Here is a 20,069-nt window from a genome sequence, read left to right as displayed (position 1 = left end):
ATACTTAGCATATAAAATTTGTGATTACAATTTTCATTTACAGAGCTCCTGGTTTATGATGTCCTCCCATTTGCCACACAACAATACCTGTCCCATCTCAGACTGTTATTTTAGTTTCCCTGAACTCCTTTAGGAAATTCCTTGAATGATCTTCTACACTCCCTACTTACAGTTGCCCTAATTTAAGCAAATTTAGTGTAAGATGGTGATAATCAGTGGATACATGGCAGCTGAAGTCATGAAAATGAAAAAGGTGGAAAATGATTAGATAAAGTCCCCCCAGAACAGGGAGAGGATTGAGGAGGATCAAGTGGTCGACACTGCTAAATGCACTTTAAAAGTTCAAGAAAGTTATTTTTAGCACATGATAAAATGTTCAACAGCAAAGACAAATACTGCATGATCTCACTTCTATGGGATCCAAAAAAATCAACACCACCACTACCAAAAATCCAAACTCACAGAAAAAGAGATCAGACTTATCAGAGGTGGGGTGGGGCAAGGGAGTTATAGGAAGGTGGTCAAAAGGCACAAACTTCCAGTTATAAGATAAATTAAGGACTAGGGACATAACGTACAACATGATGACTATAATTAACACTGCTGTATGGATATATAGGAAAGTTTTTAAGTATATTTTAAGAGTTCTCATCAAAATGAAGCAAATTTTTTCTCCTTTCATTGCACCTGTGTAAGATGGTGGATGCTAACCTAACACTATGGTACTCATTTGACAACACAATGTAAGTCAAATTACTACGCTATACACTGAAACTTACACAGTGCTGAATGTCAATTCTATTTCAAAGATGGAGGGAAAAAAGGATGCTCGACATCATTAGTCATTAAGGAAATGCAAATGAATACAACAGTAAGATACCACTTCATATCCACAAGGTGGTTAAAATAAAAAAGATGGACAGAAAATGTGGAGAAATTGGAACTCTTACTACACACTGGGATTGTAAAACAGTGCAGTTGCTCTGGAGATACAGTCTGGCAGTTCAAAAAGCTAAACATAGAGTTACCATCTGTTATAAGCAATTCCACTCCTAGATATTTATCCAAGAGAAATTAAAACAAATATCCACATAATAGTTTGTACATAAATGTTCACAGCAGCATATTTGTATTAGCCAAAAAGCATAAACAACTTGGTGTCCATAAACTGATGAACAGATTTTTAAAAACGGGATCTCTGCAAAAAGGAATATCATGTGGTAATAAAAAGAGGTAATAAATACCGATACATGCTACAACATGTATAACACACATTAAAACTGACCAGTTAAGTGGGTGAATTATATAGCATACAAATTAAAGCTCAACAAAGCTGTTTAAATAAAAGGTATCTCTGAAATAGGCCATCTGATCCACCCACAGTTAGGAGGCTGCTAGTATTTCTGCATAAGGCAACTGCAGAGTTGTGAGGTACAAATGGGAAATGAGTAAGTGGAGGCGTATGTGGAGCATGGTGGTCAAGAGCATAGGCTTTACATAAGATATACTTGTATTCACATCTCTGCTACTTTTTAGCCGAATGACCACCACCTTGGTCTGAGAAGAAAGAAGACTGAGCTAGAGAGGGATGTAAGGCTATAAGACAGTTCTAACTTTAAAATTTTCCTCCTTCTTTTTTTTACTAACATCTCCACCTAAATGACCCACAGATACTTCAAACTCCGTATTTTCAAAGTCAATACTTAGCTTTCAGTTCCCCTTCCAATCTGATTTTTGTTTTAATTATTTATCCTTGAAAGTTGAATGACAGTTGGACTTAACAAAGTTATTCTTCCCTTGTATGTATGTATGTGTCTGGCACTCTGCTAGGTCCTGGGAATACAACGATGAGTAAGACATGGTCTCTCTAGAAGGACACAAAGTGGTGGGAGAATCAGATACATAAATAATTATATATATTACACCACCTAAAAACATAGATTTAATTGTGCTGGAGAGCAAAAGGACAAAAAAATGGATACGTTAGGCAATTTGAATAACTCTTCATGAAGAGATGATATGAACTGGTCTGGAAATATGAATGGAAATTTACCACTGAAAGGGAAGAAAGCATTTCAGAGAGCAAAGATGGTACAAACACATGAAGAAATTTTGTGAAGTATATGTTGAGTGTAGCAGGAGTCTACAGTAGTTGTGGTATCCAGTCACAGGTGATGAGACTAGATAAATGGGTTAGGCCTGCTTGTGAAAGGTCTTAAAATCTAGGTACTACTACTGTCCCAGCTGTACAGATGAAAAAACTGAGATTAAATAACTTGTCTGAGGTAACTCAATTAATAAGTGGCAGAGCCATTATTCATACTCTGGCTGCACTCTTAATCCCTATGTCTATATATGAACCTATGGACAAGGACACAACTAGAAACTAGAAAACTTTATCCTTTACGTGCAGAAGCTATATTGTTTACCCACTTTTAAGACTCAGAAAACAGATTTCTTCCTCCTTGCCTTTCCAGCTTGAGCATATAACTGCCCCTATGTTAAAAGATCTGTAGATCAAATCAAAGATTCACATACAGCAAATATGGTCACAAGCACAGTTTCTGAACATGTTCCATCCACACAGAATCTCTCTCCCTTCTGCTTACTTAGGCCCACTTCTTCCCCCAGTACTCTCCATGAAATTCTTTCATTTCAACAGATACACTCCAAATTATACAGAGGGTACATTAAAAAGTGGGAATAAGCAGCAGCACTATTTGTGACTTTGATGGGGTGTGAGGGAGGACTTGATGATATGGGTAAATGTAGTAATAACCACATTGTTTTTCATGTGAAACCTTCATAAGAGAGTTTATCAAAGATCCCTTAATAAAAAAATAATCTCAGGCTTGTCCTGAGAATTATAGTATGTAAGTAAATATATATAAAGTGCTTAACAGTGCATGGCACTTAGAAAATGTTAAATAAATGTTAGCTATTTATTATTTTCTTCTTAAAAAAAGCAGTATTTATTAAATGACTAGAACATGTATACATGATTTTCATAACCCCAAAAAGCCTCCATACATTGTGTGTCCTTTCAGTGTCCAAGCTAGTCTGAATTTAGGACTATTAAGTGATAAATAAGGATCTGAACGGTGACCTTCGTAGTCAAGGATCAGGTGATTCTTACCATTGTAGATTGCACTGTTTTTTACAATTAGTTCCAAATGGTCTCTGAACTCTTTCCGAGATGGGTAGAGGTGTTGACGCACATTTTCACGGAGTGTTTGTAAGTCCATTGGTCGAGTGATAATTCTGTAGTAGTCCTTGACAACCTTTCCATTGACTCGAGTGTGGAAAGGGTATGTCTGTGCAAACAAAATCCAGCACCATTAATGAGCAAAGAACACTTGCCAGAGCCAATTCCTGAAAACTTACTTTTTACCTGTCTAAGTGGATATCAACTCTCAAAGGAATCTTTCTAGATGGAACAGGTCTGACTTCCTCTTTAACTAAACTGTTAAAGAAAAAAACGAAACAACTATATACCGAAAAATTAGGAGGTCCAGGCAGCTGTGACTCTATCTACTGCCCTGTACCTGTAATTATACACAGAAGAAAGGGCCTTGCATCCCCACTGTAGATATGTATGCAATGAACTCACATTTGGAAGCTCTCTCATGTCACTGATGATACACTCCAAGATGGAGGACAATGTCACCAATGGGTCTGTCTGGTGCTGGTGAATGGACTTATGAGGTCTCTATAGAGAAACAAGAAATAAGAATGCTACTTTTTTAATTTTTAATTTTGGTATAATTAATGTACAATTACATGAGCAACATTATGGTTACTACACTACCGCCATCATCAAGTCCCCACCACATACCCCACTCCAGTCACTGTCCATCAGCGTATCAAGATGCTATAGAATCACTACTTGTCATCTCTGCGTTGTACAGCCTCCCTCATGAGCCTCCCCCACCCCGGCTACATTATTTGTGCCTGTGATAATACCCCTTTTTTGCTCATATCCCTCCTCTCCCAACCACCCTCCCCAATCCCTTTCTCTTTGGTAACTGTTACTCCATTCTTCAGTTCTGTGACTCTGATGCTGTTTTGTTCCTTCAGTTTTTTCTTTGTTCTTGTACTCCACAGATGAGTGAAGTCATTTGAAATGTCTTTCTCCACCTGGCTTATTTCACTGAGCCTAATACCCTCTAGCTCCATCCATGTTATTTCAAATGGTAAAGATTTATTTTCCTCTTAAGGCTCAATAATATTCCATTGTGTATATGTACCACATCTTCGTTATGCACTCATACACTGATGGACACTTAGGTTGCTTCCATTTCTTGGCTATTGTAAATAGTGCTGTGATAATCATAGGTGTGCATCTGTCTTTTTCAAACTGTGTTGATGCATTCTTAGGGTCAATTCCTCGGAGTGGAATTCCAGGGTCAAATGGTATTTCTATTTTGAGTTTTTTGAGGAATATTCATACGACTTTCCACAATGGAAACTAATTTACATTCCCACCAGCAGTGTTGGAGAGAGGGTTACCCTTTCTCCATATACTCGCCAACATTTGTTGTTGTTTATCTTTTGGATGGTGGCTATCCTAACTGGTATGAGGAGAAATGTCATTGTGGTTTTAATTTTCATTTCTCTGATGATTAGCAATGAGGAGCATCTTTTCATGTGCCTGTTGGCCATCTCAATTTCTTTTCTGGAGAACTGATTGTTCAGCTCCTCTGACCATTTTCTAATTGGATTATTTGCTTTTTGTTTGTGGAGGTATGTGAGCTCTTTATATATTTTTGATGTCAATCCTTTAGCGGATCTGTCATTTATGAATATGTTCTCCCATACTGTAGGATACCTTTTTGTTCTATTGATGGTTTCCTTTGCTGTACATAAGTTTCTCAGCTTTATAAAGTCCCACTTGTTCATTTTTGCTTTTGCTTCCCTTGCCTGGGAGATATGTTCATGATGAAGTTGCTCATGTTTATGTCCAAGAGATTTTTGTCTATGTTATTTTCTAAGAGTTTTATGATTTCATGACTTACATTCATGTTTTTAATCCATTTTGAATTTACTTTTGTGTATGGGGTTAGACAGTGATCCAGTTTCATTCTCTTACATGTAGCTGTCTAGTTTTGCCAACACCAGCTGTTGAAGAGGCTGTCACTTCCCCATTGTATGTCTGTGGCTCCTTTATCATATATTAATTGAGCATATATTTTTGGGTTAATATCTGGATTCTCTCTTCTGTTCCACTGGTCTATGGGTCTGCTCTTGGGCCAGTACCAAATTTTCTACATCATTGTGGCTTTGTAGAAGAGATTGAGGTTGGGAAGTGAAATCCCCTCTACTTTATTCTTCCTCCTCAGGACTGCTTTGGCATTCGGGGTCTTTTGTGGTTCCATGTGAATTTTAAAACTGTGTTCAAGATCGTTGAAGAATGCTGTTGGTATTGTGATAGGGAATGCATTGAATCTGTAGATTGCTTTGGGCAGGATGGCCATTTTGACAATATTAATTCTTCCTAACCAAGAGCATGGGATGAGTTTCCATTTGTTAGTGTCCTCTTTAATTTCTCTTAGGAGTATTTTGTAGTTTTCAGGGTATAGGGCATAGATCTTTCACTTTGTTAGGTTTTTTCCTAGCAATTTTATTCTTTTCGATGCAGTTGTGAAAGGAAATGTTTTTCTGATTTCTCTTTTGGCTAGCTCATCATTAGTGTATAGGAAAGCAACAGATTGCTGTATATTAATTTTGCACTCCACAAATGTTCTGAATTCATATATTACATCTAGTAGTTTTGGAATGGAGTCCTTAGGGTGTTTGATGTACAATATCGTGTCACCTGCAAATAGTGACACTTCTTCCTTAACAATATGGATGTGCTTTATTTGTTTTGTCTGATTGCTGTGACTAGAGCATCTAGTACTTTGTCGACTAACAGTGAGGAGAGTGGGCATCGCTGTCTTGTTGCCAATCTGACATGAAAAGCTTTCAGCTTCTCATGCTTAAGTACAATGTTGGCTGAGTTTTTGTCATATATGGCCTTTATTATGTTGAGGTATTTGCCCACTATACACGTTTTGTTGAGAGCTTTTATCATGAATGGATGTTGAAAATTTTCAACTACTTTTTCGACATCTATGCAGATGATCGTGTGGTTTTTGTCCTTCATTTTGTTGATGTGGTGGATGATGTTGATGGCTTTTTGAATGTTGTACTATCCTTGCATCCCTTATATGAATTCCGCTTGATCATGGTGTATGATCCTCTTGATGTATTTTTGAATATGGTTTGCTAATATTTTTTTGAGTATTTATGCATCTATGTTCATCAGTGATATTGGTCTGTAAGTTTCTTTTTTTGAGGGGCGTTGGACTGGTTTTGGTATTAGAGTGATGCCGGCATCATAAGATGAGTTTTGCAGTATTACCTCCTTTTCTATTTTTTTGAAATTTTAAGGAGAATGGGTATTACGTCTTCTCTAAAAGCCTGATAAAATTCAGCAGTGAATCCATCTGGCCTGGGGCTTTTGTTCTTGTGTAATTTTTATTGTTACCTATTCAATTTCACTGCTGGTAATTGGTCTGTTTAGATTTTCTGTTTCTTTCTGGGTCACTCTTGGAAGGTTGTATTTTTCTAGGAAGTTGTCCATTTCTTCTAGGTTTTCCAGCTTGTTGGCATATGGGTTTTCATACAATTCTCTCATAATTCTTTGTATTTCTGTGGGGTACGTCATGATTTTTCCTTTCTCATTTCTGTTCTGTTTATGTCTGTAGCTTCTCTTTTTCTTTTAAATCTGGCTAGGGTTTATCTATTTTGTTCATTTTCTCAAAGAACCAGCTCTTGTTTCCACTGATTCTTTCTACTGTTTCATTTTCATTTTTCTCAATTTTATTTACTTCTGCTCTACTCTTTATCATATCCCTCCTGTTGACTTTGGGCCTCATTTGTTCTTCTTTTTCCAGTTTCAATAATTGTGACTTTAGACTATTCATTTGGGATTGTTCTTCCTTCTTTAAATAGGCCTGGATTGCTATATACTTTCCTCTTAGAACTGCCTTCACTGCCTTCCACAGAATTCTGGGCATTGTACAGTTGTTTTCATTTGTCTCCATATATTGCTTGATCTCTGTTTTATTTTGGTCATTGATCCATCAATTATTAAGGAGCACATTGTTAAGTATCCATGTGTTTATAAGCCTTTTTGTTTTCTTTGTACAATTTACTTCTGGTCTTATACCTTTGTGATCTGAGAAGTTGGTTGGTAGAATTTCAATCTTTCTGAATTTACTGAGGCTGTTTATGGCCTTGCATGTATGTGGTCTATTCTGGAAAACATTCCATGTGCACTTGAGAAGAACGTGTATTCCCCTGCTGCTTTTGGGTGTAGAATTCTGTAAATGTCTGTTAGTTCCATCTGTTCTAGTGTGTTGTTCAGTGCCTCTGTGTTCTTACTAATTTTCTGTCTGGTTGATCTGTCCTTTGGAGCTAGTGGTTTGTTCAAGTCTAGTAAAATGAATGCATTGCATTCTATTTCCTTCTTTAATTCTGTTAGTATTTGTTTCACATATGTCAGTGCTCCTGTGTTGGGTGCATATATATTTATAATGGTTACATCCTCCTGTTGAATTGCCCCCTTTATCATTATGTAATGTCCTTCTTTTTCTCTTGTGACTTCCTTTGTTTTGAAGTCTATTTTGTCTGATACAAGTACTGCAACACCTGCTTTTTTATCCCTGTTCTTTGTATGAAATACCTTTTTCCATACCTTCACTTTTAATCTGTGTATGTCTTTGGGTTTGAGGTGAGTCTCCTCTAAGCAGCATATAGATGGGTCTTGCTCTTTTATCCATTCTATTACTCTGTGTCTTTTGATTGGTGCATTCAGTCCATTTACATTTAGGGAGATTGTCGATAGATATGTACTTATTGTCATTGCAGGCTTAGCATTCATGCTTACCAAAGGTTCAAGGGTAGCTTCTTTACTATCTATCTAAATTTAACTCAATTGCGCTATTATAAACACATTCTGATGATTCTTTATTTCTCCCCCTTCTTATTCTTTCTCCTCCACTCTTTATATGTTAGGTGTTTTATTTGGTTCTCCTTTGTGTTTCCTTGACTGCTTTTGTATATAGCTGATTTATTTTTTGCCTTTTGTTTGTATTTGGTTGGTTTGCTTTCTTTGCTGTGATTTTATTTTCTCTGGTCACCTGTATTTAGCCTTAGGAGTACTTCCATCTAGGGCAGTCCCTTTAAAATACCCTGTAGAGGTGGTCTGTGGGAGGCAAATTCCCTCAACTTTTGCTTGTCTGGAAATTGTTTAATCCCTCCTTCAAATTTTAATGATAATCATGCTGGATACAGTATTCTTGCTTCTAGGCCCTTCTGTTTCATTGCATTAAATTTATCATGCCATTCTCTTCTGGCCTGTAAGGTTTCTGTTGAGAAGTCTGATGATAGCCTGATGGGTTTTCCTTTGTAGGTGACCTTTTTTCTCTCTCTGGCTGCCTTTAATACTCTGTCCTTGTTTTTGTTCTTTGCCATTTTAATTATTATATGTCTTGGTGTTGTCCTCCTTGGGTCCCCTGTGGTGGGAGATCTGTTGGCCTCTGTGGTCTGAGAGACTATTTCCTTCCCCAGTTTGGGGAATTTTTCAGCAATTACTTCTTCAAAGACACTTTCTATCCCTTTTTCTCTCTCTTCTTCTCTGGTACCTCTATAATGCAAATATGATTCCATTTGGATTGGTCACACAGTTCTCTTAACATTCTTTCATTCCTAAAGATCCTTTTACCTTTCTCTGTCTCAATTCTCTGTATTCCTGTTCTCTGATTTCTAGCCCATTAACAGTCTCTTGCACCTCATCCAGTCTCCTCTTTACATCCTTCTTTTTATTGTTTCGTTTTTATTACCTCCCTCCAGACTTCATCACTTAGCTCTTGCATATTTCTCTGCAGCTCCATCTGCATGGTTATGACTTTAGTTTTTAATTCTTCTCCAGGAAGATTGGTTATAACTTTCTTTCCATGCCCTCTCTCTGGCAATGTTTGAGAGATTTTGGACTGGACCAGGTCCTTTTGGTTTTTCATGGCAAGAGAAGTGATCACTGGCAAGTGGCACGTGTGTCAGCTGGGAGAACAAAGTCCCTTCCTGCTTGATGGTCACTTTGCCCTTCTCCACTGCCTGTGCCAGTTAACCACACACAGGGAGCCATCTCTGGGTTAATACCCTGAGCTGCCATGCGTAGTGCAGCCCTTGGGATAGCCCAGGGCACTGCCAGGGGTTGCAGGCGCATGGCATGTTCTTCTACGAGAACGGCAGCCCTTCATCCCTTCATCCCTTCTGGACTTTGTGCCAGCTTCCTCTGTCCCTGGTGCAAAGCCTCAGGTTCTGGCCCAGTTAGCTGCACGCTGGCAGAAGACTGTGTGGTTTCTGTGGGTGAGGCTGCTTCCCGGCTGGTCTGCAGCAATTTCCTTGCAGTGAGCTGTTTCCGTGCAGTGCCGGTGGAGGGGAACGAACGGCAGCCTGCTTATTGCCATGAGGGGCTTCGGAACCGCATTGCCACCGAGTAGATTAGGGTGTCTGACGTTCCTTAAGATTCCCAGTCTGCTTGGGTGCATGTGCTGGGACGATTTTGTCTACCTGCTAAACCACTGTCTCTTTAAGAATTCTAAAGCACCTGCTTTTCTTTTGTCCTAGGAGAGCTGGCTGTGGGGACCCGCTCACAGACTCTGTCTTGGACTTTACTTTCCCATTTCTCAAATATCCAGTACACCATGCAATATGTGTCTGTGCTCCTGGGGCAGATTACTACGGTTGGTTATTTAGCAGCCCTGTGTTTCCACTCCCTCCCCACTCTGATTCTTCTCCTCCTACCAGTGAGCTGCGGTTAGGGGAGTGCTCAGATCCTACCAGGTCACAGCTTTGAATCACCCTTTTCATGAGATGCTGAGTTCTCGCAGATGTAGATGTAACCTGGCTGTTGTACTGTATCTTCTGGTGTCTCTTTTAGGAATAGTTGTATTTGCTGTATTTTCAAAGTATGTATGGTTTTGGGAGGATATTTCCACTGCTCTACTCATGCTGGCATCTTGAGCACCTTCGACCCAGAATGTTTCTTCAGACTTGAAAAACCCAATACTTTCTAGCTAGATAAACAGAGTTTGGCAATCTTGTAACAAACACTACACATAGTTTTTAGGGCAAAGTCAAAAGAAGAATCTAAGGAAGTGCCACAGCCATGGGTTAGAGCGTAAAGGGAATCAATACGAACCCCATCTGGTCATAAAGAAGCAATACAAATACTCACATTCAAATTGTCACAGTGAACACTGGTTCCAACGTGCCATTTCCTCTTTGGAGGAAATTGCTGTTTAGGGAACTTAAGAACCAGAGATTTTCTGCGAACTTCATTAGCACTGCAATCAATAACACTTTCATAGTGTGCAGTCCCTATTTCCAGTTGCCAGAAAAAAAGCAACTGCAGTGAAAATGTCCGAAGTACCAGAGCAAAAGCCTTGCGGGTAAAAAGCCTAACCAAAAGCTAGGGCAGTCCCTTTAAAATATCCTGTAGAGGTGGTCTGTGGGAGGCAAATTCTCTCAACTTTTGCTTGTCTGGAAATTGTTTAATCCCTCCTTCAAATTTTAATGATAATCATGCTGGATACAGTATTCTTGCTCAGATCTAAGGCTCAGATCAGCCAAGGCCTTATAGGATCTCCAAATTAATAAAGAACTGGGCAAGCTGTAAGTAACTTCACCTCACTTTCCTTTTTGGCAGATAAGGGAACTAGGCTAAAGGAATTCCAGGAAACCTTCCAGCTCCAACATTTTTAGGGTTAAAGTCTTAGGAAACTTAAGTTACTCAGAATGGAAACACGAATGGTATTAAAAAGTGGTTTAAAAAGAAAAACAAGTTTGTTTTTCCCTCAGTCATTAAAAACCCAGCTTCTTCCCTTCTATTGTATAGGATCAAAATACTATATTTCCTTTTCTAATGTGCTATAAAACATGACTGTTACAGGTACCAAAAACATAAATTAACAAGGATGGAAAAAAGATCCCAAACTTAATAGAAACAGAAACAAATTGTATGGTGATAGATGGGAACGAGACTTATGGTGGTGATCACGATATAAATATCAAGTTAAAATACTGTACACCTGAAACTTTATGTCATATACCAATTTTACCTCAATAAAAAACCAAATGAATATAACTATCAAATTCATAAAGAAATTACACACAAAAAAGAATTCAAATATATTGTGAGTATCATATCCTGACTGCACAACTTCAGTGACTTACAGTCCAAAGACAACAAACTACAGAAAACACCATGAATCTACTTCATATATTTGTTGCTAATAGAGATATTAGTATTGTAATTCTCAAACTATACTAAGAACAGAGAAAATGAATAAATATGTTGATGTTGGGAATGACAGGAAGGATACAAATATGGAATGGGGGAAGATGAAGAAGAATGCATAGATGCAATCTGAATTAGAGGTATCATAATGAAGTTGTGATTGACAGATATATGTACACTTCCTAGTTCTGTCTACTAAAAGCCTAGAAGCAATGATATCTTAGTGGCAATGAGCATACCTAACATCTAGATCTTGGTTTTCTAAATACCATTCCCTAATAAAAGGAACCACAGCTCCTTGGAAAACTGGCTGACTCTAGGTCTTGGACAGGGAAATTTCAAGGACAGCCTAGAATATCTTGTGTCAGAAAGACAAGAAGTTCTCAAAGAATTATAGGGTCATTTCAAAAGGACAAAGGATCTAGCTGGAAGAGGTCAAGTTTAAGACATGAACATCAAAATTAATAATGATGTTAATGAGTTACAAGACATTAAGATTACAAAGGAAAGAATTTCAGAATCCATAGTAATACTCAAACAAAAGGGAAGGAAAGCTCTTCTTTAGAGCATGCCAGTTAACGCGGGAAGAACGCTACATATAAAAACCACCGTTTTGCAACTCCTAACATAACAATTGACTTAAGCAATGATCATCAATGCTAAACCTACTAAGAGAAAGATTGTTTGGGAACAGATTATTCACCCTCTTATTAATTACAAAGGGAAAAACATATATTTATTACAGAGGAATCTGCAGGATCGCTTTAACAAGATTAAAACTCATGAGAAAACCTGACATTACGTGCTTCCTGATGTGGTGTAGTAAGTACATAATATCACCTTGCCAAAGACACGACATGTGAAAAAAAACATGTGCAGAGGACAGTTCTAGATTGAGAGACACTCAAAATGCTTAATGTTTGAACTGGGATTGGATTCTGCACAGAGGATATGCAACACAGCATTGAGACAACCAGGGAAATCTGAATACTGAATATCAGATATGACTTAATCAGTGTTAATTTTCTTAGCTGTAATAACAGTATAATGGTATGTCCTTATTAGAAGATGTGTGTGAAAGAGTTCATGACTAAAATGTCATGATGCCAGCAACTTACTTCCAAATGGTTCAGGAAAAAAAATGGTTTAGATTTAAGATGAAGCAAATGTGACAAACGTTTTAACAGTTGGTGAGTTTAGAGGATTAGTATAGTGTATTTTTCTTCCAACTTTCTGTAGGTTTCCAATTTCAAACTATAAAGTTAGGGGGAAAATCTTCTTTCATTAAAAACTTCTCCACTTGATTATCAATATTAAATTCTCTGAGGGAAAGAGACAGGTACATACAAGCATCGTTTATGTCTCCTTGATCTATTTGGATGTTCACTATCAGAATAGTGTGGTTAGGGACCTTAAGAATGTTACCAGTGCTGGCAAGTAGAATACGAAGAGCATCTATTATATGCCAGGCACTGTTCTACATGTTCTATATAGTCCCTCTCAGTTTATCTTCATGGGTACCCTGGTATGGGTAGTTCTCTTTTGTAAAAGGAAACTGAGACTCAGAAAGTTCGGTAGCACATCCAGTGGTAATTAGTGGAACCTGAGTGCTTCCTGACAAAAGACTAATTTTCATTACTGGCAACAATTACTGAGGAAAATCCATCCATGTTAACTGCAGAAAACACATCACATCCACCCCTGCCACCCATCAATATCATCAGCCTCCAACAGATCTGCTTTCCCTTACCTCTCAATTAGCTGTTTCCCCAAAACAAAACAATCTTGGTCCCTTCAACCTTGATAAGTTCTTCATTATCATTATCATTATGAATGACTGTCTTTTCCAACTCCTTCTCCTGCTCCTCAGTCATGGCAACAGGTTTGGAAGGTGGGGCATTTGTTTGATAATAGAGGGGGCAGAATTTGTTTGTCCTCCTGTGCCCAATGGCACCACAAGCCCCACATTTCTGCTGCAAAAAGAAAAGTATCAACATGACAGGAGTAAGTAGGCTGCATGCTAGTGTTAAAAAATACATGGGAGCCAGGAGAGAAACAAAGGCAGGTTCAGAACTTTTTTCTAATAGAATTGTTATAGGCCTTTCAACCAGAAACCACTAGACAAAAATGCATGTATGGAACTGATACATTAAAAATAAAATAAAATACAGAGAATGATCATTTCTTTGAAAATCAACTAAGGAAGAAAAGGGAGAGGATTTTCACTCCCAGTTTAAGTTGTAAACATTGATAATGTCAAACATGCAGGAGAAAGGCTGCTGGAAGCCCAAGGCTGGCCCAAGGCTGCATTCAGCCACACAGGCAGCTAGCATGGGTATATTCTGAGCCGGAAGGAAAAGGCTTAATAATACCAAGTCTCCATCTAAGTTTTGAAACTGACCTCAGTTTCATCTATAAAATGAGGTCAGTACTCAGTGTAGCACAGAGAAAACAAGCAGTGACTGTGGCATCTTAATACACTGATGGACAGTGACTGCAATAGGGTATGGGGGAGACTCAATATGGGCAAATGTAGTAACCAGACTGTTTTTCAAGTGAAACCTTCATATGTCAATAATACCTTAATAAGAAAATATGAGGTCAGGTCAGTACTGTGTCACGTTTATATCATATCACCTACAAGAAAGAAACACTAAAATACTAATGACCTCAGTACACATAACAGCAGTTTATATCTGCCAAGAATTTAACAGTTTATAAAGTGATTCCCATGCATTAGGTCACTTAATACAACAACACTGTGGGACAGGTGTCATTTTATAGGAAATAGGCTTGAGGCGGGTAAGGTCACAGAGCTATCAAATGGTAGAACCAGAACCTGAGTCCAGATCTTGTTTCCAAGTCCATGGCTCTTTCCACTGTACCATAGTTGCCTCATTTTATGAGTCATATTACAGCTACATTGTACAGTACCATCAGCATTCCTATCTGGGTTATGCAAAACTACCCGGAATGTGTTTTTTTCTGTTGCTTCTGTTAATTTGTACAATTTAAAAATAAGATACATGTGTGTGTAAATATGTATCTAAGAACATGAACGTGCATGTAAAAAAAATCCACCAAACCTATCTCGACTCCTAGAAAATTCTTCCAGATGAAGTATAAAATTACCCCCAAGGGCCCCAAATTGGTGGTATCAGTATCAGTCACACCAATACTGTTAACAGCCAAGCAGCCACATCATTTGAAACTAGCTTTCCATGACACTGCCCTCATTCCCAGTAAGGGAGGATACCAAAAGCTAAAGGGAAAGGTTTGCTTTCTTCTGTATGATCATGCCACATCATACTTACTTTTAGGACAGGACGCTCCTTCATTTTTTTGGGCTTCTTCTCAGGACGGCCCTTAAGCTTCTCCTTTTCCTGGTTCCTCTTAAGCCGCCTCAGCTGCTCTTGAATCCTGCGCATTCTTTTCGCATCTCTTCTCGATGCTACTTATCAAACTGGACAAATTTTCGACTAATAACAAAGACAAAATTATCACAAAACCATGAGCACTTTAACAAGACTATTCTATTAGCTGAACATCTCAAAACTAAAGTAATCCATCCAGACGGAAAAACAAGAGACTACTTGGCATTCCCATCTCCCTTCATCATCAGCCTTGCACAGGCACAGAGGCCTCTCTCCCAGAATGAGAAGTTGTGAGTAAACCCTAAGATTTTTAACAACCAACCAACTAAAATGCAAAGGACTCAGGGGCAACCGAAAGCATGCCTTTTTGGTGGCACATTTGGAGTTCTCCCTGTGATCTTTGGCTTCAAACCCAAAGATGTAAATGAAGACAAGACTGCTCCCAGTTAAAAGATTTCTAGGGAAAACAGTACAGAAAACAGTTTCTAAAACTCAAGCACCCACCCTTACCCCAATTCCCCACCATTCTTCTCATTCTCTTTACCACACCACACTGGTGAATTAAACTCACATGAATTCCTCATCTTCTGTGTTCCGTATACGCACATAGGCATCGATGACAGCTGGCTTTCTAACTGTCTCACATCGAACATACTCTTTCCCTTCTTCATCTCGAAATGTGCGATAAATCTTAAGACAACGGCCAGTGGCAGAAGAGTTCAGGCTAGGCACAGAAGCTGTGTCATTGTCTCTGTGATTGTTTCCTGCTGCTGCTGAGCCTGCTGCTGCAAGGCAGAAACAGATTTCGACAAACTACCCCTATGACTCAAAGAGCCATTTTCTTGGGATTGGGTAGAGACACTGAAGCTCTATATGCCACAAAACCACAGCTCTATAGAAAGAACCAAAGTAACCACCAGCCCCTCAAATACATTGATTTGTCTTTTCATGACTTCACTTTACCACCGTCAATGTTCCTGTTTTTATAAGTACAAAATATGAAAAGTTCTCCAAAAACTACATGTTGTTATAGGGGACAGAGCAGCAAGAGGTATATTCTCATTCCTCTGAATAGCACAAGAGAAAAGTCAAAGCAGGAAACAGCTGATGATCATCGTAAGAAAAGCACCCAGATTCAATGAAATCCCTATTAAAATACTGACAGCATTTTTCAATGAACTAGACCAAATAGTTCTAAAATTCATATGGAACCACAAAAGAAACCAAATATCCAAAGTAATCCTTAGAAGGAAGAATAAAGCGGGGGGATTACGCTCCCCAACTTCAAGCTCTACTACAAAGCCAAAGTCATCAAGACAATCTGATACTGGCATAAGAACAGAGCCATAGATCAGAGAGCCCAGATATAAACCCACACATATATGGCCAATTAACATATGATAAAGGAGCCATGGGCATACAATAGGGAAATGACAACCTCTTCAACTAGTGTGTTTGCAAAACTGGGGAGCCATATGCAAAAGAAAGAAACTGGATTACTGTCCAACTCCATACACAAAAGTAAACCTCAATGGATCAAAGACCTGAATGAAGTCATGAAACCATAAAACTCAGATAAAAAAAACATAAGCAAAACTCTCTTGAATATAAACATGAGTAACTATTTTATGAACACATCTCCTCAGGCAAGGGAAACAAAAGCAAAAAAGAACAAGCAGGAGTACTTCAAACTAAAAAGCTTCTGTACAGCAAAGGACACCATCAGTAGAACAAAAAGGCAACCAACAGTATGGGAGAATATATTCATAAATGACGTATGAGACCAGGCGTTAATGTCCAAAATATATAAAGAACCCGCACACCTTCACACATAAAAAGCAACTAACCCAATTAAAAAATGGGCAAAGGATCTGAACTGACACTTCTCCAAAGAAGAACTTCAGGAAGGAGGATTAAAGATGGCAGCGTGAGAGGTGAGACAGAGTTTTCCTCCTGAAGCGGCATATAATAAATACAAGAAATCCTGAAAGACCAATAGGAAACAGGACTACACCAGACTGCATACAACTGGAGAAAAGAGCGGACCTCCCGGAACAGGATAATGTACCAAAACTGTGGCCCAGTGGGACCAAGGCCCTTACAATACCCCACGTCACCAGGAGGAGGAACAGAAATGGAGCGGAGAGGGAATGGAGGCCTGGGACTGCTGAATACCTAACTTGGGAGATCTGCTCTGTGAGCACAAACCTACATTTTATGGTGCTTGCACGGTACTCCCACAATTAAGGGGTTGGAAAGCTCAGACAGGAAGAATTCCCGGAGAGACTGAGATTCTAGCCGCTTGTGGAAAGCAGGGATCCTTACCCAGCTGCTCGGTGACAAAAGAAAGGTGGGCAGTCTGAGAAGATTCCTAACTAGGAAACCCTTGGCAAGAGGGCTGCTAAAGGGACAAGGACTGCACAGAGTTTACTGCTCAGGAGAAAGGAAAGTAGACCAATTGTCCGGATGCACTCTGCCCAGCAGGTTGGGAGCTTTCACAGACTTTAGGTGCTCCAGCTTCCTGGCTGGCGACGCACCACCAAGGACCCCCTCGGTGATACTCACCCAAGTGCGCCTTTCTCCCAGCCAGCCCCACCTGACTTGCAAACTGGAAAACCCAACTCTGGCATTAGGCCACACAGAGGGAGATCCGTTTACATCAACTACAGACGCAAAGCATAGGCACTTTCACCTGTGTGCTCGGCCCACTGGTTCAGGCACTGGAGACAGGCATAGCAGCTAGGAAGCAGGAAACAGCTCTTTCCTCCCCCCCGGCACAAATATCATTCCCCTGCAACCCCTGACATTGCTTCAAGGGCTGAGCAGCTTCAGACAGTAGAGCTTCTGGGCACTAGAGAGTGCCATACACAAATATAAAACGCAGAAGGAACCTGGATCCAAGTAAAATTATAAAGACAACACCTGAGAAAGATTTAAATGACATCGACCTCATGAATCTTCCTGAAACCGAGAGCAAAATAAAAATCATTAACGTGCTCATGAAGGTACAGAAAAATATTCAAGATCTCAGGAATGAATTCTGGCGGGAGATGCAATCGTTGACGACCACAGTGGAAGCTATTAAAAGCAGTTTACATATGGTGGAGATGATCAATGAAACAGAAACTAGAAAAGAGGAATACAAAGAAACTGAGGCACAGAGAGAAAAAAGAATCCCTAAGAATGAAAGAATATAGAGACAGCTGTGTGACCAATCCAAATGGAACAATGTTTTCCTTAAAGGGGTACCAGAAGAAGAAGAGAGAGAAAAAGGGATAGAAACTGTCTTGAGGAGGTAATTGCTGAAAAGTTTCCCAATCTGGGTAAGGACATCGTCTCTCAGGCCGTGGAGGTGCACAGATCACCCAGTACAAGGGACCCAAGGAAGACAACACCAAGACATATAGTAATGAAAATGGCAAGATAGAGGATAAAGACAGACTATTAAAAGCAGCCAGAGAATTAAGATCACATACAAAGGAAGGCCCATCAAGCTATCATCAGAATTCTCAACAGAAACCTTACAGGCCAGAAGGGAGTGGCATGATATATTTAATGCAATGAAGCAGAATGGCCTCAAACCAAGAATACTTTATCCAGCAAGATTATCATTTAAATTTGGAGGGATTAAACAATTTCCAAAAAAGCAAATGCTGAGAGAATTTACCTCCCACAAATAATCTCTACAGTGTATTTTGGAGAGACTGCTACAGATGACAGTGTTCCTATTGTTTAATAGTTGTTACCAAAGGTAATAAAACCACAGTGAAGAAAGTAGAACAGTTAATTACTAAACAAATGCAAAATTAACTGAACTACGTCCAAAGTCATTCAATGGATAGCCAAAGAGTACTGAATATGATACGAAATATATAAAGAATGGAGGAGAAAGACAAAGGATGAGGGGAAAGAAAAGAACCTTTAGATTGTGTTTGTAATAGCATATTAAGTGAGTTAAGACTCTTAGATAGTACGGAAGTTACCCTTGAACCTTTGGTAACCATGAATCTAAAGCCTGCAATAGCAATAAGCACATACCTATCAATAATTGCCCTAAATGTAAATGGACTGAATGCACCGACGGACACAGAATAATCACAGAATGGATTTAAAAACAAGACCCGTCTACATGCTACATAAAAGAGGCTCACTTTAAACCCAAAGATACACACAGACGAAAAGTGAAGGGATGGAAAAAGATATTTCATGCAACTAATAGGGAGAAAAAAGCAGGAGATGCAGTACTTGCATGAGACAAAACAGACTTCAAAACAAAGAAAGTCACAAAAGAAAAAGAAGGGCATTACATAATGATAAAGGGGTCAATCCAACAAGAAGATAAAGGCAATAAAAATATCTATACACCGAACACAGGAGCACATACATATGTGAAGCAAATACTAACAGAATTAAAGAGGGAAATAGGTTGCAATACATTCATTCTAGGAGACTTACAGCACTCCACTCACTCTGAAGAGAGATGAACCAGGAAGAAAATAAGTAAGGAGAGAGAGGCGCAGAACAACACATTAGAACAGATGGACCTTACTGACACTGACAGAACTCTACAACCAAAGCAGCAGAATACACATTCGTCTCAAGTGCACATGGAACATATTCCAGAATAGACCCCATACTAGGCCACAAAAGAAGCCTCGGTATATTCAAAAAGATTGAAATTGTACAAACCAGTTTCTCAGACCACAAAGGTATAAAACTAGAAATAAATTTTAAAAAGAAAAGAAAAAGGCTCACAATCACAAGTAGGCTTAACAAGATGCTCTTAAATAATCAATGAATCAATGAGCAAATTAAAACAGAGATCCAGCAATATATGGAGACAAATGACAACAGCACAAAGCCCAAACTTCTGTGGGACGCAGAAAAGCTAAGTGGAAAGTATATAGCAATCCTTTCCCATTTAAGGAAGGAAGGACAATCCCAAATGAATAGTATAAAGTCACAATCATTGAAAAGGAAGAACAAATGAGGCACAAAGTCAGCAGAAAGAGGAACATAATAAAGATCAAAGAAGAGATAAAATTGAGAACAATTAAACAATAGAAAAGACTCAATGAAACCAAGCGTTGGTTCTCTGAGAAAGTAGACAAAATGGATAAACGCGCAGCCAGACTAACTAAAAGAAAAAGAGAAAAACTGGACACATCAACAGAATCAGAAATGAGAAAGAAAATATCATGACGGACCCCACAGAAATACAAAGAATCATGAGAGAATACTATGAAAATCTATATGCTACCAAGCTGGAAAACCTAGAAGAAATGGACAACTTCCTAGAAAAATACAACCTTCCAAGGTTAACCAAGGAAGAAACAGAACATCTAAAC

The 20,069-nt window shown here is 38.9% G+C and overlaps 1 protein-coding gene across 1 annotated transcript in view; it reads right to left on the bottom strand.

Annotated features, from left to right (window-relative positions):
- The window catches only part of LOC140843070 (transcription initiation factor TFIID subunit 1-like), a 118,686-nt gene that overhangs the window by 28,118 nt on the left and 70,499 nt on the right, over window positions 1–20,069 (bottom strand). The window contains 8 exon segments of the mRNA XM_073228284.1: window positions 3,137–3,314; window positions 3,611–3,709; window positions 10,286–10,394; window positions 13,098–13,126; window positions 13,129–13,320; window positions 14,662–14,774; window positions 14,777–14,826; window positions 15,293–15,506. Of these exon segments, the coding sequence (XP_073084385.1) occupies window positions 3,137–3,314; window positions 3,611–3,709; window positions 10,286–10,394; window positions 13,098–13,126; window positions 13,129–13,320; window positions 14,662–14,774; window positions 14,777–14,826; window positions 15,293–15,506 (984 nt within the window).

Source organism: Manis javanica, unplaced genomic scaffold (assembly GCF_040802235.1).
Source record: "Manis javanica isolate MJ-LG unplaced genomic scaffold, MJ_LKY HiC_scaffold_24, whole genome shotgun sequence".
Taxonomy (NCBI): domain Eukaryota; kingdom Metazoa; phylum Chordata; class Mammalia; order Pholidota; family Manidae; genus Manis; species Manis javanica.
The sequence above is the reverse complement of the archived record's forward strand: the minus strand, read 5'-3'. Positions and strand labels throughout refer to the sequence as shown.